At 49.2% G+C, this 24124-nt stretch overlaps 2 protein-coding genes across 2 annotated transcripts in view; one reads left to right on the top strand and one right to left on the bottom strand.

The window, feature by feature from the left end:
* Window positions 1-3155, bottom strand: part of LOC133338966 (kinesin-like protein KIF11-A) — a 45306-nt gene extending 42151 nt beyond the window's left edge. The window contains exon 1 of the mRNA XM_061547093.1: window positions 2852-3155. Within this exon, the coding sequence (XP_061403077.1) occupies window positions 2852-2974 (123 nt within the window). The 5' untranslated portion in view covers window positions 2975-3155. The remainder of the gene's footprint in view (window positions 1-2851) is intronic.
* A 4971-nt stretch (window positions 3156-8126) lies between these two features.
* Window positions 8127-15624, top strand: LOC133363010 (zinc finger protein 501-like). Its single transcript, XM_061582015.1, has 3 exons — window positions 8127-8138; window positions 10112-10184; window positions 13020-15624. The coding sequence occupies exon 3, from the start codon at window positions 13055-13057 to the stop codon at window positions 14111-14113; it is 1059 nt and encodes a 352-aa protein (XP_061437999.1). The 5' UTR covers window positions 8127-8138; window positions 10112-10184; window positions 13020-13054; the 3' UTR covers window positions 14114-15624.
* The last annotated feature ends 8500 nt before the right edge of the window (window positions 15625-24124 follow it).

The following is a 24124-nucleotide window of genomic DNA, read 5'->3' as shown; positions in this document are numbered from 1 at the left end:
ACGGGTATCGGGTAGGGTACGGGTATCGGGTAGGGTACGGGTATCGGGTAGGGTACGGGTATCGGGTAGGGTACGGGTATCGGGTAGGGTACGGGTATCGGGTAGGGTACGGGTATCGGGTAGGGTACGGGTATCGGGTAGGGTACGGGTATCGGGTAGGGTACGGGTATCGGGTAGGGTACGGGTATCGGGTAGGGTACGGGTATCTTGTAGGGTACGGGTATCGGGTAGGGTACGGGTATCGGGTACCCGATTGCGACCTCTCTGCTTCCTGAAGTCGTGGAGTTATTCCATTACTAGCGGGGTACATTTCATTAAAGCGTGTTTTTTTTAAAAGTTTTTTTAAATATTACTTATTGTTGCACTGTCTGCCGTAGTAACTTGCGGACTTCCCATGCTGGGCCATCTGTGAAAAAACAGCTTCATAAGCCCATCAGATCCCTCCTAAAGTCCAAATAAATATTCAGATTCTGTAAAGTCACGTAGGTAAAAAATGAAAATAAAAAATCACGACGTTTCGGAGGCAACACAAGTCTCCGTCATCAGGTGGGGGACCGTCACAGCCAGATTTGCTGCATCAAGTGAGGCAGGGATTCCAAGATGCAAGCTCTTAAATACAAGCCAAGGCGGAGGAGAGGGGGGGGAGGAGCTTATCAGAATGTGGTAGCCAATGAATGGAACGTATCGGGAGGGCGGGGCTAAAAGAGATCACGTGGTGTACGTGGACATGGACATGCCTGTGCACAAGCACCTGTTGATGCACATGATAGAAGTGAACGAAAATGCCCACGTTGTTTATACCAGTGTTGGCTGACAATAAAGAGAGTACTTTTCGATGTAAAGCTTTCGTGACTGCAGGGATTCATCTTCTTGATTCTTTCGGTAAAGTCAGCACGAAGAAGAGAAGTAATACAATAATTAAAATAAAACATAATAAAATAATTCTCACGACGTTTCGGCCACAACGCAAGCAGCCATCCTCAGGTGAAGACCAGGTCTGTCGAGGCGACAGCGTCTGTCGTTAAGGGGATGTTAACACTCGGTAAAGTAAAATAGGCGCTGTCAGATAAGATGGTCCAAAAATGTGTAGTTAAGATTCTGACCAATACCAATCAATATCCGCCATTTGCCACTAAGCGATGGTGACGTCAATGGCACCTATGCCAGGTGGACTTTGAGGCTATCACGTGAAGTGTCGAAGGCTCGCTGCTGACAGGAATTCGCGGGACAGACCCAGCAGGTGCCACGGGTTGGCCAACCGAGATGAGCGGTAGATGCACCACCAGCTGTACCTCCCTACTGTGCCAACTCGCTGCATTTTATCCGCCCGGCGCTCCGCTCGTTATTGTGAGCGTCGCTCCTCTGCCCTCCGTTGTTATCGCTGGAGGGCGACTGCCCCAAAGTGCACCTAGCCTGGCACTGCACCAGTAGCCTCCTCCTCCACAAAGGCCGATCTTGGATCACGGGAAGCGGGTTAAAAAACGACCGAAACATTTGCACGGTCGTAAGCGCGCAAGCAAGCAAGCGAACTTGATATAAAGGATTTAAATAAAAAACGACCGAAAGATTTGCACGGTCGTAAGCGCGCAAGCAAGCAAGCAAGTGAACTTAATATAAAGGATTTAAATTAAAAACGACCGAAACATTTGCACGGTCGTAAGCGCGCAAGCAAGCAAGTGAACTTAATATAAAGGATTTTACTGGTAGGAAATGAAGTGAACCAGCCCACAATAGATTATATCGTCCATCCGTCCGTCCGTGTAGCAACATCGCCCCCTACTGCAAACACTTGGCAGGACCCTACAAAAACCTTTAGACTCGGTGATGCTTTCCTGGCTAAACAAGTGTAACATTCCCTTATAATTCCCTGAGATAGCTTTTAATTAAAACATTTAAATTAAACATTAACTCACAGCGGCCTAAAGCCTACAGCTAGGCCTAAAGCCTAGAACTAGGCCTCAAACTCTCCCTTCGTATCGTACCCCCGCGTGTGTGAAAGGGAGTTAGTGTTTAACAATGTTACATTCCCTGATGTTTTTAAATAGAAACATTTACATTTAAAGTGTTTACATTAATAATTAAAACATTTAAATTAAAAATCAACTCACAGCGGCCTAAAGCCTACAGCTAGGCCTAAAGCCTAGAACTAGGCCTCAATCTCTCCCTTCGTATCGTCCGATTCGGTGTAGCAACATCGCCCCCTACTGCAAACACTTGGCAGGACCCTACAAAAACCTTTAGACTCAGTGAGGCTTTCCTGGCTAAACAAGTGTGATTATACATTATGTTTATATTCTTTGGTTATTCGTTCCTACCAGCCCACCCCGCAGGGACCTGTTAAAAAGGTGTCCGTTTTGTTGCCCGACGCAGCCTTCGCCTGCCGGAGGAGCTCGCCGATGGGAATGTGTCCGGATTCATATTCTTAGGTTTTTTCGGTAAAGTCACCAGGTAGGCAAAACATCAAAATTAATGAAAATAAAATGAAACAAAAATCACGACGTTTCGGAGGCAACACGAGTCTCCGTCATCAGGTGGGACCGTCACAGCCGAATTAGCTGCATCAGTGAGTAAGCAAGCAACTTGCTTATAAGGGATTACATCTTGAATCATTGCCTCACTTGATGCAGCTAATTCGGCTGTGACGGTCCCACCTGATGACGGAGACTTGTGTTGCCTCCGAAACGTCGTGATTTTTGTTTCATTTTATTTTCATTAATTTTGATGTTTTATACCTACACGGTGACTTTACCGAAAAAACCTAAGAATATGAATCCTTGCAGTCACGAAAGCTTCAAATCTAGAATTAATGTGTCCGGATCTTTCTCTCGCGCTCTCCCTCCGTGTCTCTCACCTGCGGCTCGCCGGGTACGACGGTGACGCAGGGAACGCAGCCATCCCGCAGCTCCCACGGCGCCATGGGGCGGCAGCGCACGGCCACGCGGACGGGGATCGCCTCATAATCCTCTTTTGACATCGTTCACCCCGTCCCCGCTGCTGATGCTGTTGCTGCTGCTGCTGTTGCTGATGTTGCTGATGCTGCTGTTGCTGAAAAAACGAACTGTGACAATGTTGGTAATATTGTTAATTTTCGATTTAAAGATTTCGTGACTGCAGGGATTCATCTTCTTGGTTCTTTCGGTAGTCACGTAGAAGGGAAGTAATAAAATAATAAAAATAAAACATAATGAAATAATTCTCACGACGTTTCGGCTACAACGCAAGCAGCCGTCTTCAGGTGAAGACGGCTGCTTGCGTTGTAGCCGAAACGTCTGTGTGTGTCTTTGTGTGTCTGTGTCTCTGTGTGTCTGTATGTGTCTGTGTGTCTGAGGCTTTGTGTGTCTGTCTTTGTGTCTGTGTGTCTCTGTCTGTGTGTCTGTGTGTCTCTGTCTGTGTGTGTCTGTGTCTTTGTGTCTGTGTGTCTCTGTCTGTGTGTGTCTGTATGTGTCTGTGGCTTTGTGTGTCTGTGTGTATGTGTGTGTCTGTGTCTTTGTCTTTGTGTCTATGTGTGTCTGTGTCTTTGTGTCTGTGCGTGTCTGTGTCTTTGTGTCTGTGTGTCTGTGTCTCTGTATGTGTGCATCTCTGTGTCTGTGTCTTTGTGTCTCTGTCTTTGTGTGTGTCTGTGTCTTTGTGTGTGTCTGTATCTTTGTGTCTGTGTGTGTCTGTGTGTCTGTGTTTTTGTGTCTGTGTGTGTCTGTGTCTTTGTGTGTGTGTCTGTGTCTCTGTGTCTGTGTGTCTGTGTCTGTGTGTGTCTGTGTATTTGTGTCTGTCTTTGTGTCTGTGTGTGTCTGTGTGTCTCTGTCTGTGTGTGTCTGTGTCTCTGTCTGTGTGTGTCTGTGTGTCTGTCTGTGTGTCTCTGTCTGTGTGTCTGTGTCTTTGTGTCTCTATCTGTGTGTCTGTGTGTGTCTGTCTGTGTGTCTGTGTGTCTCTGTGTGCGCGTGCGTGCGTGCGTGTGCGGTATAAATGCCGTGGGGGTTTTTGGGGAGGGAGTTCAAGATTTTCTTTACAAGAGAGAGGAGAGAGAGGAGAGAGAGAGAGGAGAGAGAGGCAAGGGTTTGGGGGGATCGCTGCGTGTGGGAGTTTAATAATTCAGTCGCGATACAAATGACACAGACAACGAGGAGAGGTGCTTGCGCGTGTTGAATTGTGACCATTTGTCACGCCGAGTCCACGAGAGATGGGGTGGTGGTGCTGTTGGGTCCAGTGCCGGATGAAGCTAGAGCAGGTCGTGTAGCATTTGCTGTTACACTGGTCAACACACTTTTTTCTGGCACGAGGTATTCCAACGGTTTTAAGGTAATTTTGGGGTGGCGATTCCAGATTTGGCATCAGTCTATCACATCAGGTTTTTGAGATATCAAAGATTGCATTTTCAATAAGAACTGCGGAAGAAAAATATTAAATAAATGTGGATATCTACATGAAATGATATTATAAACACACTATGCTAAAAATGCAGCACCATGTTTTAACACTAAAGCAGTCACTACCTCGCAACAACTTGCAATCATAAGTGACGGAGTTAATTTCGAGTAAAATAATTGAAAATGGGGTATGCCGATAGCATAAAAATGAGATGTGATGGAGCAAATCTGAGGTCAGATTTGGAATCGGCACCCTGAAATTAGTCTAGAACAACTGCAAAAGTCCAGGCCAGAAAAAAAAGTGTTTTTTTTGTTGACCGGTGTTACAGATTTGAGAGAAAAAAATATTAAAAGACAATTTGTTTTTAAATTTTGTTCAAATTTTCTTGCCGTGTTTTTCACACCTGATGATGATTGCTTGTGTTGCAAATACTCACGTCGTGAGCATTTTATCGTTTTAGAATTTTTTTTATTATTTTATTGTTTCCCTTCTACGTGACTTTACCGAAAGAACCGAGAATATGAATCCCTGCAGATACGAAAGCTGTAAATCAAATTTAGTTTTTTTTTTTACTTGCGTAGTAAAGTATTTTTTTAATGTTTTCATTTGCTATACAGCCGGATGGATAAGACGAATCGGTAACCTTAAACACCGCGGTCGTTCGTAAAAGCTGAAGGGCAGTATAGTACTATAGCAATAGAGCAAGTGCAGAATCACCGAACCGAAATTGAGTGCTACTAGGCTAATGAGACATTGTTACGTAGCATTAGTAGCTACTTGTGCTACTAGGATAATGAGACACTGATAAGTAGAATGTGTAGCTACTTGTGTTACTAGGATAATGAGACACTGACAAGTAGCATTAGTAGTTACTTGTGCTACTAGGATAATGAGACACTGACAAGTAGCATTAGTAGCTACTTGTGTTACTAGGATAATGAGACACTGACAAGTAACATTAGTAGCTACTTGTGTTACTAGGATAATGAGACACTGACAAGTAACATTAGTAGCTACTTGTGTTACTAGGATAATGAGACACTGACAAGTAACATTAGTAGCTACTTGTGTTACTAGGATAATGAGACACTGACAAGTAACATTAGTAGCTACTTGTGTTACTAGTGTAGTGACAGAACGGTCACTACTGTGTTGGCCCGTACGAGGGCTGGGGGCCCCAAGGGGGTGCCTGGGGGGGTCACGTGCTGGAGGGATCCGGACCTTCCCAGAGGTGGGGGAAGTGAGGCGTGGCCTGGGAAGTGAGGCGTGGCCTGGGAAGGGAGGCGTGGCCTGGGCGGAGCCGGCCACGCCAGAGAGACGAGATATAAGGGTGGTGTGAGGGCAGAGCAGGGCTGTTCCTGAGAAGAATGAAGACACCTCGTGAAGATGCCAGAAGAGAAGACCTACAGTGAGCGGACTGCCAGCAGCCACCTGGCTGGGTCACGCTGGAGAGAGACTAAAATACAATTGTGTGTTAGCTAGTGTAGGTCGGTGGTCACCACCCTATGTGTAGAGTAAGAGTAACTGTTGAGTAAACGTTGTGTTAATTAATAAATGAGTGTTGCCTCCCAAGAAGTGTGTGCGCCTAAATTGAACCCATTACACTAGGATAATGAGACACTGACAAGTAACATTAGTAGCTACTTGTGTTACTAGGATAATGAGACACTGACAAGTAACATTAGTAGCTACTTGTGTTACTAGGTTAATGAGACACTGACAAACAACATTAGTAGCTACTTGTGCTACTAGGATAATGAGACACTGACAAGTAGCATTAGTAGCTACTTGTGTTACTAGGATAATGAGACACTGACAAGTAACATTAGTAGCTACTTGTGTTACTAGGATAATGAGACACTGACAAGTAACATTAGTAGCTACTTGTGTTACTAGGATAATGAGACACTGACAAGTAACATTAGTAGCTACTTGTGTTACTAGGATAATGAGACACTGACAAGTAACATTAGTAGCTACTTGTGTTACTAGGATAATGAGACACTGACAAGTAACATTAGTAGCTACTTGTGTTACTAGGATAATGAGACACTGACAAGTAACATTAGTAGCTACTTGTGTTACTAGGTTAATGAGACACTGACAAATAACATTAGTAGCTACTTGTGCTACTAGGATAATGAGACACTGACAAGTAACATTAGTAGCTAAATTTCATGGTGAAATTTACCACTTTTTTTACGTAATATATAGAATACTAAGATTTTTCGATTTAAAGCTTTCGTGACTGCAGGGATTCATCTTCTTGGTTCTTTCGGTAAAGTCACGTAGAAGGGAAGTAATAAAATAATAAAAATAAAACATAATAAAACAATTCTCACGACGTTTCGGCCACAACGCAAGCAGCCGTCCTCAGGTGAAAACCAGGTCCGTCGAGGCGACAGAGTCTGAATGAAACAGCACACGAGATTGGAGCATATATATAATATATATATATGCTTATATATATGCTCCAAGCTCGTGTGCTGTTTAATTCAGACTCTGTCGCCTCGACGGACCTGGTTTTCACCTGAGGACGGCTGCTTGCGTTGTGGCCGAAACGTCGTGAGAATTGTTTTATTATGTTTTATTTTTATTAGAATACTAAGGCTAAGCACACCCGAGGATTGCACTTTTGTTGAAAAATGAAGCTGTAAAAATTTGGCCATTATTGACCAAAAACGGCATAGGTTAAGTATGCCAAAAACGGCATTTTAATCAAATACATGGCATACTAAGGATAAATACAATAGAGAAATTAACTTTCGTCCAAAAATAAAGCTGTCAAAAGTTTGGCTTATTGAGCCTAAAAACGGTACAGTATGCCGATTAACTTTTTTATATTCGAAAATTTCATGCATGAAATTCCCCACTTTTTAATGTAATATATGGGCTACTCAGGCTAAACACAACCAAGGAATGCACTTTTTGTTTAAAAATAAAACTAGAAAAATTGGGCCAATTTTTCCAAAAACGGCATAGGTTAATTATGCTGATTTTTTATGGACGTGACAATTTCATCGTGACATGTCGCCAGCGGTGTGCTGGAGAGCCAAGCCACGACATCCACAAAGTGCTGCTCATAGCGAGTAGCAGCACCGGTGGAGGTCGTCACGGCACACACAGAGGGGGTGGGTGGCCAGCACCACGCCCGGCCGCCTTTGTCTCCCCAGTGCTGGCGATGTTGACACACCGCACCGGGGAATCGTTTGAGGCTGAGTCGACGTAGGGGAGGCCCAGGACCGGTTCGGAAAGTCGTCACTGGCGGCGTTGGCCACGAGCGGGAATGGAACTCGGCTGGTCGGTGCGGAGCGCAGCGCTCACCACGACACTGCCGCTCCACTTCTGTCAACAAACTTGAACTCTGACCCCGCCCTCTGACGTCACCGCGCAGCGTGACCTCATCGGCGTCAAACGCCAGGGGGAGGTGTGCCTCGCTAGTGACGTCATGTCACCCACTCCCGACCGTGAAGCTCTTGAGCGTGACGTCACCTCCGGCCGCTGCCGATATCTGTTCCAGTGCCAATCCTTATTTGGGCAAAGCCACGCCCGGTGACTGGGGGCTCATTAACATAATTTATTCGCGAAAGCCGTCGCGAGTTCATTGCGACGTGTTCAGCAGCCCCGCCCCGTCCCTCCACGTGTGGGCGGGGCTCATTAACATAATTTATTTAAGTTACAGAGCCGCTCTGTGGGAGGGGCTTGTACCCCGGAAGTGACGTCACGGCCTGCAACCGCGTGGCTGTTGCATCTCCGCGCGTGAACTGAAATCCGAGGTGAGAAATTCCCATCGCGGTTGTGGTGGTGGTTGTTGTGGTGGTGGTTGTTAAAGTTGTGGTGGTTGTGGTACTGGTGGTGGTTGTTGTGGTGGTGGTGGTTGTTGTGGTGGTTGTATTGGTGGTGGTGGTTGTGGTGGTAGTGGTTGTGGTAGTGGTGGTTGTGGTGGTGGTTGTATTGGTGGTGGTGGTTGTTGTGGTGGTTGTGGTGGTGGTTGTATTGGTGGTGGTGGTTGTTGTGGTGGTTGTATTGGTGGTGGTGGTGGTTGTGGTCGTGGTGGTGGTGGTGGTGGTTGTGGTGGTTGTTGTGGTTGTTGTGTACCGAGGTAGAGCCTCGCTCTCTCTCGTAGGGATGTCAATTGAGTAGCAGCGAGCATCGAAGCGATGTCCAGATTTAAACTTTACAACGCGGGGCCTTGCCTCCTGCCCTCGCCTGGTCGCGTTCGCTTCAATTCTCTCGCTTAGTTGAGCAACCTGTGGAAGAACGCGATCAGCCAGGCGATGCGTTCGTTGTGTGTTGACCGACTCTCTGTGTTGTATTGCATTACATTTCCAAATTTTACGAAGTTTGTTTGATTAAGTGTCTCTCTCTCTCTCTGTGTCCTCTACTGCAGTCACCAAACCTCCAAATCTCTCATTGACACAAAGTCGTAATTATATGTTATAATAATTATAACATGTTCTAATAAATATATCTTATAATAAATATAATATGTTATAATAAATATAACATGTTATAATAATTTTAATATGTTATACTAATTATAATATATATTCTTGGTTCTTTCGGTAGTCACGTTTTATTTTATTATTTCCCTTCTACGTGACTTTACCGAAAGAACCAAGAATATGAATCCCTGCAGTCACGAAAGCTTTAAATCAAGATATAATGATATGTTATAATAATTATTATATGTTATGATAATTATAAAATGTTATAATAATCAAATATGCTAAAGATGTCCCCCCCCCAATATATTGCTATAAAAACATTTTTTAAAATAATAATTAGCGATGCTATGTTAATAAAAACAACAATTTGCTAAACCTTGGCCACAAAATCTGGACTTGTCTTCATATAACAATACATAGATTTCTGTTTATAGGATTGCGTTGTACTTTATGAATCCCTAATCTCTGCCATTACATACTATGAAACAAGAAAAGGTTAAAAAGAAAAAACAGAGCAATGTATTACAATACACTATTAGACATTATTGTATCAAATAAAACAAAGTCCATCCCATGTGCTAGTGAACTTTTAAAAATATTTTAGGGAGGAAATGGCAGGAAAATCGTTTTCAAATTTAGATATTTTTCTGGGGGGGGGGGACCCCAGACCCGTGGAAGATTTGGTCCCCCCCAATGTTGACTCCATGGCTACGGCCTTGCATTGACGTGCTAGTTTCTATACCCCCCCCCCCCCTCTCTATATTTAAGGCCTCAACACAGAGGCGTTGTTTCTCTGTGTGCCTATGTGTGTCTCTCTCTGCGTGTCTCTGTGTCATCTCTCTCTGTGTGTCTATGTGTGTCTCTCTCTGTGTGTCTGTCATGTCTCTGTGTGTGTCTCTGTGTCTCTGTGTCATTTCTCTCTGTGTGTCTATGTGTGTGTCTCTCTCTGTGTGTCTTTGTGTCATCTCTCTGCTTATGTGTCTGTCTATGTGTCTCCGTGTCTCTCTCTCAAATTGAGCAATCTTTGGAAGAACGTTATCAACCAGGTAGGGTGTTGACTTATGTTAGATGACTCTAAGTTTAATAGGTTTTTTTTCTCTTTCATTTGTGCATGATGATGATTGCTTGTGTTGCAGTTGAAACGTCGTATGCTATTATATAATGTATTTATTTATTCTATGTGACTTTACCGAAAGAACCAAAGAATATCTTGCTTAAGTTTTAATTTCCCTTCACCTGGCTCGCTACTTTGTAACTTGTTTTGTTTTAAATATTCACAGTTTTTTTTCATTTTTTACCAGGCCACGCCCGCTTGAGCTGCTGTACCGCTCTTGTTTTCAGAAGCGACCTGCCCACAACAACAATAACAACGAGGTGAGGCTCGTCAACAGCGTGGTGGTGTTCACTCTAGACGTGTGGCGGTGTTCACTCTAGACACGTGGTGGTGTTCACTCTAGACGTGTGGCGGTGTTCACTCTAGACGCGTGGCGGTGTTCACTCTAGACATGTGGCGGTGTTTACTCTAGACGTGTGGCGGTGTTCACTCTAGACATGTGGTGGTGTTCACTCTAGACACGTGGCGGTGTTCGCTCTAGACGCCTGGCGGTGTTCGCTCTAGACGTGTGGTGGTGTTCACTCTAGACACGTGGCGGTGTTCGCTCTAGACGTGTGGCGGTGTTCACTCTAGACACGTGGTGGTGTTCACTCTAGACGTGTGGCGGTGTTCACTCTAGACACGTGGCGGTGTTCGCTCTAGACGCGTGGCGGTGTTCGCTCTAGACGTGTGGCGGTGTTCACTCTATAGACGCGTGGCGGTGTTCGCTCTAGACGTGTGGTGGTGTTCACTCTAGACACGTGGCGGTGTTCACTCTAGACACGTGGCGGTGTTAACTCTAGACACGTGGCGGTGTTAACTCTAGATGCGTGGCGGTGTTAACTCTAGATGCGTGGCGGTGTTCACTCTAGACATGTGGCGGTGTTCACTCTAGACATGTGGCGGTGTTCACTCTAGATGTGTGGCGGTGTTCACTCTAGACGCGTGGCGGTGTTCACTCTAGACACGTGGCGGTGTTCACTCTAGACACGTGGCGGTGTTCACTCTAGACGTGTGGCGGTGTTCACTCTAGACACGTGGCGGTGTTCACTCTAGACACGTGGCGGTGTTCACTCTAGACACGTGGCGGTGTTAACTCTAGATGCGTGGCGGTGTTCACTCTAGACATGTGGCGGTGTTAACTCTAGATGCGTGGCGGTGTTCACTCTAGACGCGTGGCGGTGTTTACTCTGGACGCGTGGTGGTGTTCACTCTGGACGCGTGGTGGTGTTCACTCTGGACGCGTGGCGGTGTTCACTCTAGACATGTGGCGGTGTTAACTCTAGACGCGTGGCGGTGTTCACTCTAGACGCGTGGCGGTGTTTACTCTGGACGCGTGGTGGTGTTCACTCTCTACATGTGGAGGGGTAACCCGAGGATCGGGAAGGAAATCCACGCGACCACGGGGAGAGAGAGAGAGAGAGACACGTAAACTACAAATATACAGCAGGCGTCAGGGTCGGGATGGAACCCACGACTTCCTGTATGCCAGGACAGGTAGTTAACATCTCACCACAGAGAGACACGCAGCCTCGGCTGTGTTGGTTGATCCTCGATGAATTACTTGGTGGAGTGAGGAAGCATTAATACTGAGCAGGTGAAGGTGGCCAGGCGTGGGTCTGGACACACCACCACCTGTGAGTCATGCCAGTGTGACAGTGGTGGAGCCAGTGGGGGTGGGGTGGCACGTGCCCCCCCAACGATCCGATAGAAATCCGTAATTTCGATAGGATCATTGGGGTTTATTAGTAACTAGCTTCACTACCCGGCTTCGCCCGGGACTTGGATTCTTGTCTTGGATTAATTTAATATTCCCTCATAATTCAATGAAAAACCCTGAAAAAATTGATGCTTGCAAGAAGGAAGCCGAAACACTTCAATTTACCTAAATCGGATGTTTTCACTCAAGGAAATTCAACCTGAACCCACTGCTACGTCAGGTCGATTTTTGCCACTCGGGAAGGGAATGACGCTGCGTTCGCTTAGAAATTCCAGACAGCATAAGCTGTGAAAATTTCATGACGCCAGAGCTCAGCGTTGGAGAGTTTTTGCTGCTTCACACAAACAAACAGGTGTAAGTTCTGCTTTATATTTAAGATGACAGTTGTACCCGTTCTTCGCACGGATTAGTATTGAAACTCCGAGAAGCCATTGACTTAATCGGCCAGGAGCGAAGCGCCACCTAAAATCTCCCGGCACTCTGTGAACAGCTGTAGAAGTACGGCGCGTGAAGAGCCATGTGGTAGGGGGGTAAGCATTGCAGAGCGCTTAGCTCAGGTGTGATGTGGGTTGATGCCACATACTTCATGGTCATTTCCCCCCCCTCCCCCCCCCCAAAATACAAAAGTCTATTTTTCTTTCCTGAAGGCATCAACACGTTCAGCGAGCGCGATGACGATCACACGCGTCGAATGAAAAGCAAGGGACAAGTCCTTTCTTACTAACAACTCCTTTCTCACTAACAACTCCTGTAATTTTTCATTGCTGGAGGGGTTTCCCCCCCCTACCTGAAAATCCTGGCTCCACCTCTGAGTGTGTGACAGTGTCAAGTTTGTATTTGCAGTAATGTCTATTAACTCTATTGAGCACAGAGGTTATATCAAAACAGTAGTTTATTTTAGTTTTCCTCTGGAACTCTTTGAAAGAATGGAGTCAGGAAGTGATCACAGCACACACGTGCAGCAGCTGAAGTTGGAACTGCTCATCCCAGGAATCAAGGACATCTGTGCCTGGCTTCACACCTCTAAGTTGCGATTGAACATTAATTTATGCATTTGTGCATAACACAAATAGTATTATTTTCAACACCCTTTGCTTTGTCAGCTAAATTTAGCTTTCATAAACATTTATTTTGAAGCCAAACAGCTGAAATTGTGTGCTCTGAGTTTTGGGTTTACGTTCATTTTGAAGATACGAGGGCTTCCAGGCACGTTTATGACCATTTGGCCTCTCATTGTGTGCCATAACAGCCCGTGTGATGAATTTGGGACACTTTTTTTTTACTATATCATAAATATATGAATAACTATAGACGTGTAAGTCACGTGTGACTGTATATTCATTCCTCTGTGCCTCGATACTGACGTGTAGATGGTGTGGATATTCTTCTTTTTCAGTCTGCAGCTGTCGCTGCCTCTGCAGAATTGGTCTCATGGAGGAAAGGCACTCGGCGCAGCTCGGTGCAAAAAGGCATCAATGCGACCGGTGTGCATACAGCACGGATCGTCCTGAACATTTGACACGGCACCAGAGAACTCACACAGGAGAGAAACCCTTCAAGTGCAGTGTGTGTGGGAAGGCGTTTGCACAGTCATCTAATCTTGTAGCACACCAGAGAACACACATGGGAGAGAAACCCTTCAAGTGCAGTGTGTGTGGGAAGGCGTTTGCACAGTCATCTACTCTTGTAAAACACCAGAGAACACACACGGGAGAGAAACCCTTCAAGTGCAGTGTGTGTGGGAAGGCGTTTGCACAGTCATCTGCTCTTGTAACACACAAGAGAACACACACGGGAGAGAAACCCTTCAAGTGCAGTGTGTGTGGGAAGGCGTTTGCACGTTCATTTGCTCTTGTAGCACACCAGAGAACACATATGGGAGAGAAACCCTTCAAGTGCAGTGTGTGTGGGAAGACGTTTGCACTTTCAGCTCATCTTGTAGCACACCAGAGAACACACACGGGAGAAAAACCCTTCAAGTGCAGTGTGTGTGGGAAGGCTTTTGCACAGTCATCTACTCTTGTAAAACACCAGAGAACACACACGGGAGAGAAACCCTTCAAGTGCAGTGTGTGTGAGAAGGCGTTTACACTTTCACGAAATCTTCAAAGACACCAGAGATCACGCAAGCATCAGAAGATCCACCAGGAGTGGAGTCTGAAATCAGCTTGTGAAAGTCAAAGTGCCTCAATGAGCCCATTCCTCATCAAACAAGAACCGGAAGAAAATCCCAGCTTGGACACTTTTAAAGGTATCGAGGTGAAATGTGAAGAAGTGATGGTGAAGAGCCAAGAAGTGAAGGTAAAATGTGAAGATGAAGATTCAACTCCAAAATGGGACCTTCACATCGATGGAGGCAACGTGAAGCAGGAGGAGAATTCTGACTGTGAGGCAGAGCGAGGCAACTCCCAGCAGTTTGTGGAAGTGGAGGTGTGGGTGGACTTCCTCCGAGACAATACAAAGTCAAATGGAGACCCGGTAGATGTGTAAGCCAGTGACGATGTCGCTCCAATAGATGCACCTTTGTCACAGGCCTTTAATGACAAGAATGTGAAGTTGAACACTCAATTGCTAGGTTCAACCTGCAGGTTAAGAGCGGCCAGTCTTTGTGGACCTGTGTGTTGGGTAGATCTCTAACCAGGAGCGAGAGCCAATAAGCTCCCAAGCATTCACTATGTTATCATAATTGCATTTATATTGTGCTTGCTTAATTGCCTCGGCAATTCGTAGTTTTGTATCGTTTCTCGTCTCAAACACTCGAAGAGCATCCCCAAGTAGCAGCTGCCCCTGTGTGGCACAAGGTGGTGGCCCTGCACCGGCCTGCATGTGGACAAGAGCCTGGCAGTAGGGGGCGATGGTTGATGTGGCATCTCAGTTGTGGAGTTTGTAGGTAATGTTTAGAATTTTTTTCAATTTTGACCCAGACGCCAGCATGCAATGGCCTACTCGTTTTGAATGGTGCATTAGTATGTTGTACATACACTGTTAAGCAGACGGTGCGTATTTTTTTTTAATTAGCTTGTTAATGCGATGTAACCTAATGCAGTATATTTCAGTGCAGTCATTCAATTTTGTTAATATGCCTGTCACGAATTTAGAATTAATACTTGTCTGATGGTGTGCGTACATGTAACCTTTTGTCTACAAGAGTCAAACATTGAATAAGTGATGTTAGGACACAGTGTGTGTTTTGCAAGTAACCTGTACAGATCACTCAGGTGAGACTCATTGTTCTTGTGATACAGGTCAAAGGGTACTTTTGTGTTTTCAGGAAGCATCTCCCTCAGGAGAAACTCATTGTCTTTAAAATAGGGAGCACACTCGGATCATTCATCTGTTACAAGGCATAGCACTCAAAAGTTAGACGTAGTGTAGATACATTCTCTACAACTTGAATTATAATTTGGTATTATGTGTTGACGCAAATTTCGTCTCACTAGGGCTAGAAATGCTCCTTACTGATGAACGTCTGGATGTTTGCAGCTATCGGTTGAAGCAAGCCCGGCTGCTCTTGAAACGCTGTGCACCAATAAGGGTCCACAGGTGGCTTGCACTGAATCAATGACGTGCTCCCAGAAGTCTGTGCTAGTTATAGTTTGTGTAAAACATTCCTTTGTTTCGTGGAGAGATCGATAAATGAAACATGTCGTGTCTGCTGATCTGCTTCATAGCAAGGAGGTAATTCTAAGAGCCTATTTGAAATACATTTTTGGTACAGATTTGTATTTGGTTACAAGGCAGAGCACATCTAGTAGATACATTCTGCACAATTTTGCATGACGTCTTATATGTTCGCGAACTAGGACAAGAAATGGTCCTTGCTGATTAACGTCTGGATGTTGACAACCATGGGGTTGAAGCAAGCCTGACTGCCTGCGGTGCCCCTCACAACCATTTACGGCCTTGGGCCAGGAAAGTCACGAAAAAATTGCACACGAACGATGCATTCACGCCAACTCCCGATGCTCCGTTTTGAAGTTTTAAAATGAAACAACTTTGAATTGTATATTGTTTTGCATTTGATAATTGTATTTCTTCATTAAAAGCTGATATCATTTTCCATCTGGAAGACTTCATTGAAAACGACATTTCGTGTGAATTTTCTCTACTCGTTAAGTAGATGGCCTTACCGGGGTTCGGTTCGATGCGGACTTTCTCCTGGTTGGGATCGCGGGGTGGAGATAAGGCGACACAGAGCTGGCCGTGCCAGAAGACCGCCGTCTGCAGATTGATTCCAACGTGATTGAACGTCTGTCGCTGCTCCTCCGTCGTTCATGCAGGGGGCGCGTAGGTTTGCAGCGCCCCCTGCATGAAAACTAAGGAAAGTGCAGCGTTCATCACAGATAGATGAAGTTGTGCGCTTATATAAGAGTACTCGCGGGAAGTACCCGGTGTGAAATTTCCCACCTTTTATCGTAATATATAGGATACTAAGGCTAAGCACACCCGAGGATTGCACTTTTGTTGAAAAATGAAGTTGCAAATATTTGTCCATTATTGGCCAAAAACTGCATAGGTTAGTATGCCGATATTCTATATTGGGACGTGCACATTTCATCATAAAATGTTCCACTTTTAATCTAATACACGGCATACTAAGGGTAAATACAATTGATGAATGAACTTTTTGTTGAAAAATGAAGCTATGACAATTTGGCTTATTTTGGTTAACCGGCATAAGTACCTGATTTTTCTTTTGGGACGTGAAAATTTAATCGTGAAATTTCCCACTTTTAAAGTAATATAGAGCATACTAATGCTTAACAAAATGGAGGAATTCACTTTTTCTTGGAAAATCTAGCTATGAAAATGTAGCAAATTTTGGCCAAGAACGGCATTGGTAAAGTATGCCGATTTGATCCTTTTACTTCAAATTTCATGGTCAAATTTCCCACTTTTAATGTAAGATATAGGCTAATCATGCTCAACACAACCGAGGAATGCACTTTTTAATTTAAAATACAGCTGTAAAAATTCGTTCAATTTTATCCAAAAACGGCAGAGGTTTAGTATGTCGATTTTCTGTTTGGGACATGAACATTTCATCGTGAAATTTTCCAATTATAATCTAATACATAGCATACTAAGGCTAAACACAATGGAGCAATGAACCTTTGTCGACAAATAAGGCTGTGAAAGTGTGGCCAATTTTGGCCGATTTTATTTTTTTACTTAAAAATTTCATGGTGAAATTTACCACTTTTTTACGTAATAAATAGGATACTAAGGCTAAGCACACGCGAGGATTGCACTTTTGTTGAAAAATGAAGCTGTAAAAATTTGGCCATTATTGACCAAAAACGGCATAGGTTAAGTATGCCAAAAACGGCATTTTAATCAAATACATGGCATACTAAGGATAAATACAATAGAGAAATTAACTTTCGTCCAAAAATAAAGCTGTCAAAAGTTTGGCTTATTGAGCCTAAAAACGGTACAGTATGCCGATTAACTTTTTTATATTCGAAAATTTCATGCATGAAATTTTCCACTTTTTAACGTAATATATGGGCTACCCAGGCTAAATACAACCAAGGAATAAACTTTTCGTTGCAAAAAAAGCTAAAAAAATTTGGATCGATTTTGCCAAAAAACGGCCTAGGTTCGTATGGCGATTTTCCTTTTATGGACGTGAAAATGTCATCGTGAAATGTCGCCAGCGGTGTGCTGGAGAGCCAAGCCACGACGTCTACAAAGTGCTGCTCATAGCGAGTAGCAGCACCGGTGGAGGTCGTCACGGCACACACAGAGGGGGTGGGTGGCCAGCTCCACGCCCGGCCGCCTTTGTCTCCCCAGCGCTGGCGATGTTGACACACCGCACCGGGTACTCGTTTGAGGCTGAGTCGACGTAGGGGAGGCTCAGGACCGGCTCAGAAAGTCGTCACTGGCGGCGTTGGCCACGAGCGGGAATGGAACTCGGCTGGTCGGTGCGGAGCGCAGCGCTCCCCACGTCACTGCCAACTACAACAAACTTGAACTCTGACCCCGCTCTCTGACGTCACCGCTCAGCGTGATCTCATCGGCGTCAAACGCAACGGGGAGGTGTGCCTCGCTAGTGACGTCATGTCACCTACCCCGACCCCCGTCCTCTTGAGCGTGACGTCACCGCCGCTCGGCCGCTGCCGATATCTGTCCCAGTGCCAATCCTTTTTTGGGCAAAGCCACGCCCGGTGACTGGGGGCTCATTAACATAATTTATGAATCATATTCTTAGGTGTTTTCGGTAAAGTCACGTAGGTAAAACATCAAAATTAATAAAAATAAAAAAATAAAGATCACGACGTTTCGGAGGCAACACAAGTCTCCGTCATCAGGTGGGACAGTCACAGCCAGATCAGCTGCATCAAGTGAGGCAATGATTCAAGATGTAATCCCTTAAAAGCGAGTTGAGGGGGGAGGAGAGGTGGGGGGGCTCATCAGAATGTGGTAGCCAATGAATAGAAAGTATCGGGAGAGAGGGGCCAAAAAAAGGGGGGTGGGCGACGGCGTGGAAGCGATTGTGCGCAAGTGACACACTGCTGCCCACGCCAACGCATTGGACAGAGAGGGGGGAGGGGGGAGGTCTGATACACATGATAGAAAAGAAAAGAAAATGCGTATGTTTATACCAATGCTGGCTGAACAATGAAGAGATTACTGTTAAACACTGGGGATGTTAACACTCGGTAAAGTAAACTAGTGCCTGTCAGATAAGATGGTCAAAAAAGTGTAATTAAGTCTTTTTTGCGTGGTTAATAACATCTTTCCAATGATTACTGAGTTTGTACCCATCATCACGGTTGAAATTATGTCTGTGTTTGTATATTTGTATGGCTTCGTGTACAAACCTTTGATGGTAGCCAGGAGGTTTGCAGAGAACCTTGGTCTCGGAAAAGTTGTGGGGGCCGTTGGCCCCCGGGGTCCCTCCCGCCTGCATCCCCTATTCCGTTTACGTTACCCCACCTCCCTATTCACTGTTTGGTGCCCGCGGAGGTTCGCTGCTCTCTGCGCTAACAGCGTACCTCGGTGCGTCGCACGGACGTCCGGGTCGCTGGCTGGAAGTCCTGCTGGTCCGCTGGCCTGGAGAGAAGGGAGCTATTTTCCCTCTGCGCCCCTCTATTTATCCTCCCTACCTTCAAGGGGATGCTGCGCTAAACAATGGGCTCGCGATCCTCTGGCACGCGCACGGCGGTTCTGGGTGCTGTTGATATGCTAATCAGTGTGCCGCGTGCAAGGCGTAAATCCTACTTAATCCCTTACCCTCCCTAACAATGGGGCCTGCGCGCTCAAGCGCAATTATCCCAACCCTCCATGACTATGCGCAACAGCCCCTGTGACCCCGCTATTCATGCTGTCCCGTGCCTCCCCTGCTCGCCCCGTCGACCCGTGGGAGTGTGTGTGGGGGGAAATGCGCCTCAACCGCGGTGGCCGAATGCCCCACGCCACGACCTACCATATTAAGGCCGGCCGCAGCGCCGCGGTGCCACGTAGCACGGGGAGGTCATCCAATTCCCTGATCGCCGGAAACCGTGAGAATTAATCCCGATAAGGGCCTCTCGGATAAAAACCGGTCGATCAGGTGACCTTCCCTTCCAGCTCTATGGGGGGGGGAATGCGTGCGGGTGTGTGCTTATGTGGGGCGGGTGATGGGGGGCAGTGCGGTGGGGGAAGCCGGGCGGCTCCCTGGTTCGGCAGAGCGGCCCCGTCGTTGTGGCACCACATAGCCCCCCGGGGTGCCAGTCCCCGTCCCGGGTTGACTGGAGCACCTCGCCTGGGTTGCCCCCACGAGGTATCGCCGCGGGGTCCGCGGGATTCGCCCGGCCCTTGTGGCTGGCCTCGGGGGTGGCGGCTCCGTCTCCTGGGGCTCCGGCGGTGGTCTCCTCCTCCATTCCAACGGCTCCCCTCGGCCTCTGGCACCTGCGGGCTGGGGAACAAACTCAGAAGCGGTGGGGTTTAAGGGTCGCCGTCCTCGTCGCCCCCGGCCCCGCCCGGGGCCCCTCGGAGCCCTGGGCTCCGTGGGGCCCATATACTGCGCGAGGCCCCCGGGCACGGGGGATGCGGGTACTCCGGGATTTTGGGGCCTTCGGGTGACGGGGTTCTCTCTCGCCGGGGCCGCTTTCCACGGTTTTAAGCGGCGGACATTGACCACCGTCTCTCGACCCCTCTCCCCGCCATCAATTAGTACCGTCCAGGGGGAGATCTGTCGCACCACGGTCCAGGGTCCCCGCCAGTAGGTCGTCAGTTTCCCCACCTGCCCGGCCCCGACGCGAGGGGTGTGTAGCCACACCTTAGCACCTGTCAGGAATAAGGGGGGTTCCATGCGGGGTCGGGTGCCCTGTTCCTGCCGCCGATGCGCGGCTTCCCCTTGCGGGTATGCTCGGCCTCGGGCTTCTCGTAGGGTCTCCAACAGGTGTTCCACGGGGCGGCTTCCCTCCTCCGGCTGGGGGGAAGGGACGCCGAATAGCAGATCTGCGGGTAAACGAGACTCACGGCCGAACATCATTAAAAACGGGGTTTGTCCCGTCGACGTGTGTACGGTGGTGGCGTAGGCGAAAAGGGCGTAGGGGAGGTGTTCATCCCAATCCCGTTGATTTGCGGCCGCCATACGTTTGAGTTTCCCCGATAAGGTCTGATTCATGCGCTCCACCATCCCGTTCGCCTGGGGGTGGTACGCTGTGGTTCGGTCCTTCTGGATTCCGAACTCTCGGCACAGTGCCTGGAACAACTCGGCCTCGAACTCGCTACCCTGGTCGGTGAGGACTCGTTCTGGGATCCCGTGCTTAAGTACGTAGTGTTCCACAAATGCCCGGGCCACCACCAAGGCCGTTTTATCAGGGATGGCCACTGCCACGGGGTAGCGGGTGAAATACTCTACTGCGACTAGGATATATCGGTTGCCTCGATGGGATCGCGGGAATGGCCCCTGTAGGTCGATCCCAACCAGCTGATTCGTGCGGCTGACGCGGAACGGCCTTAGGGGTACCTGGTATCGTGCCGGTTTCGGCCCGCACTGCTGACAGGCGCGGCAGCCCTGTACCCAGGCCGCCACGTCTTGTGCCAATTTGGGCCAGAGATACTGGCGACGCAGGGTCTCTCGAGTACGTCGTTCCCCATCGTGGCCCCCGAGTGGGTGGTCATGCACCAGCCGTAGCAGCTGGGGTCGCACCTGGGCAGGAACACAGATGCACCCCGGCTGGCCGGCCTCGGTTAACTCCCATACCACTCCGTTCCGCACACACAACCGGGCATACAAACCGCTCCAGGGTCCTGGTAGGGCGCTCTTTTCCTCCCGCAGTGCCGCCTCCACTGCCGCCAGATCCGGATCTCGCTGCTGGGTCTGTCTCAGCTGCTCGTCGTTTAGGCCCGGGAAGGCGCAGCCGACGTCCTCCTGGATCCGTCCAATCGGGTCCCGAGCCGCGGGTCCCGCGCTTGCCGGGCGGTCGACGGGATCCTCAGTGCCACCTGTGAGGGTTTCCGTGGCGCACACTGCACTCTCTCTCGCTGGGGGGGGGTCAGTGGCCGCGGCCTCTCGGGGGTCCGTTGCCTGCCGGCAGCGTCCCCCCGTGAAACACGGGCAGGCCTCCTCCGCCCTCGTCTCGGCGTACACCGTGGGTCGCCTCGACAAGGCGTCCGCGTTTGCATGCGTCCGGCCAGCCCGATACTCGATTTGCAGGTTGTACTCCTGCAACTGCGCCAACCACCGGGCCATCTGCCCCCGCGGCTCCTTGAATGTAAGAAGAAACTGCAGAGCATAATGGTCAGTGCGTACGCGACATCTCCTGCCGTACAAATACGGCCGGAACTGTTTGCATGCGAAAATCACGGCGTACAACTCTTGGCGGGTCACGCAATAGTTCAGCTCGGCCCCACTCAAGGTCCGGCTGGCGTACGCGATGACTCGTTCCGTCCCATCCTGTACCTGTGACAACACCGCGCCCAGCCCGCTGCTGCAGGCGTCGGTGTCCAAAATAAAATCGGTGGTAAAATCGGGGAAAGCGAGGGTGGGGGCGTGGGTGAGGTGGTCTTTGAGAGTGGTGAAGGCCGTCTGGCAGGCCCCCGTCCACTGATAGGGGTGCTTAGGGGAGGTGAGTTGGGTGAGGGGGCGTGCGATCTCGCTGAATCCCTTTACAAATCGACGATAATAGGTGGCGAGCCCCAAAAATGATCTGATCTCCGTCAGATTCCTTGGCCGTGGCCACTCCACTACGGCGCGTACCTTCTCCGGATCGGTGCGCACGCCTGCCTCGCTGACGCGATGCCCGAGGTACCCCACCTCGCGTTGTGCGATGTAACACTTACGTGGCTTGAGCTTGAGATGAGCCGCTCGCAGTCGCTGGAACACCTCTCGAAGCCTGGACCAATGCTCAGACAAAGATCTACTGAACACTATCACATCGTCCAAGTAAATCAGGCACTGTTCCCATTGCAAACCCCGCATCACCAACTCCATCAGCCGCTGGAACGTCGCGGGCGCGTTAGTGAGTCCGAACGGCAACACTCGAAACTCAAACAGGCCCATCGGGGTGGTGAATGCTGTTTTTGGCCGATCCTCCTCCGTCATCTCCACCTGCCAGTAACCGGACGCCAGATCGAGGGTGGAAAAATACCGCGCTCCTGCGAGACTGTCGAAGGTGTCGTCGATGCGGGGTATGGGGAAGGCATCGCCGAGCGTGACTGCATTTAGTTTACGGTAATCGACGCAGAACCGGGTTGACCCATCCTTTTTCGTTACTAGTACCACTGGGGCTGACCAGGGGCTCGCCGAGGGCTGAATTATGTTATCGCGAAGCATGTCCCCAACCGCCTCCTTGATCTGGGTGCGTTCGGGTGCGCCCACTCGGTACGCAGGGAGTTTGATGGGTCGGGCTGCACCGGTGTCAATTTGGTGCTTAACAAGGTCGGTCCGACCCACGTCCGAGTCGTGTTCGCTGAACACGTCGGCATACTCCCGCAGTAACTCGCGCAGCCGATCGGCCTCTCCCTTAGGTAAGTCCGCCCATGGTACATGTAACGCGTCGAGCAGGGGAACGACCTCGGCTCGGGGAGTCGGGCCGACTCGCCAGGCCAGGTCCTGCTCACCCTCAGGACGACCGGGGTCCTCAGCCCAGAGTGCGAACACCGAGTCGTGAGAGTGGCGTGCGTGCAGGGGGTGTACTGTGGCTATCGGGGTGCGCCGTCGCAGTATCGCGGGGGTATTGTGGGGGTTAAACATCCGCATAAACAATCGGTCCCCATCTGCGTTTACCAACGTGGCGGATCCCACAACCCCATACCGTTTTGCCAACTCCGGGTGAGGAGTTAGCATTACCTCCCCTGATGGTCGGAGCGCGGGGTCGGTGGGGGATGTTGCCACCGGCACCAGCATCTCGGTGAGCGGGCCGATGGTGACTGCCGTCGCCAGGATAGCGGCCACAGGTGCAAAGCGGCGGCGGGTTGGTTCTCGTCCCAGGAACGGTATCCGCTCGCCGTTGCTCTCCATGGTGGCGCATCGCTGGCGGGGTTGCACGTTGAGTCCCAACCGTTCTAGGAGGTCGGTGCCTGCGATACACTCGTGACACAACGCACTCGACACGTAGAACTCCTGCGTGCACACCTGGCTGCCTATGCGGACCTCTAGGGTGGCTCTCCCCAGCAGCCCCATTCCGGCTCCGCTCGCAGTGTGCAGCGCGCGGTCCGGGGCCTGCAGGTGACGCACGTCGACCCCGATCGCGCTGCAGTGCGCTGCGCTCACGAGCGAGGCCACCGCCCCCGTGTCCAGCAGGATTCGGGTACGCACTCCGTTTACCTCCCCTTCCACCAGCGACGTGGCCCCCGTGATCCCCGCCACCAGCTCCCGCAGCCAGTCGCCAGGAATCATCGTTTCCGTGGGCGTTGTTGCTGGAACCTGTGTGGAGATCACTCGCTCGCCATTATTCTCACACCTTGTTTGTGTCGGGGCTACGTCGATTTCACCCCCCGGTGGTCCCCTCTCTAGGGGGGCCTTAGTGTTTGACCTTAGCTCTTGTCTAGCTCGGGCGACCTGAGGACAGTCCCTCACTAGATGCCCTCGGCGATCGCACATATAACATGCCCGGGAAGGGGTGGCGGCTCCGTAGTGGGCTCTCTGCCCACTCCCTCCTCCCCCAGTGCGCTGCTGCTCATACTCTGCTTCTAGTCGCGCTATCCTTCCAGTTAGCCCTCCTACCGTGGAGTCTAGTTCCCCCATCTCGGATCGGATGGTCTCAACGGAGGATTGCAGTTTGGTCATATTTGTATTCGTTTCCTCGCGTACCTGGGTTACCCTCTCACCTACTTGGTTTACCTTGTTGTCTATCTGGGTTACCTGGCCGGAGACATCCTTTATACCCGTTTGTATACCGGCAACCCATCCCGGGGTTGTCTCGCGGGACACTGGAGGCTCTCTTTCCCGGCCCCTTACCGTCCTTGCGAGCTCCTGTTCCTCCTCCTCGTCTTCCGAGAGCAAGCTCGCAATGGCGCGCTCTCGTCCCAGCCCCCGGAGCTGCGCGCGTTCGCTGTGAATTC

This window comes from Lethenteron reissneri, unplaced genomic scaffold (assembly GCF_015708825.2).
Source record: "Lethenteron reissneri isolate LAM-NWPU_2019-01 unplaced genomic scaffold, ASM1570882v1 scaffold_1639, whole genome shotgun sequence".
NCBI lineage: Eukaryota > Metazoa > Chordata > Hyperoartia > Petromyzontiformes > Petromyzontidae > Lethenteron > Lethenteron reissneri.
The sequence above is the reverse complement of the archived record's forward strand: the minus strand, read 5'-3'. Positions and strand labels throughout refer to the sequence as shown.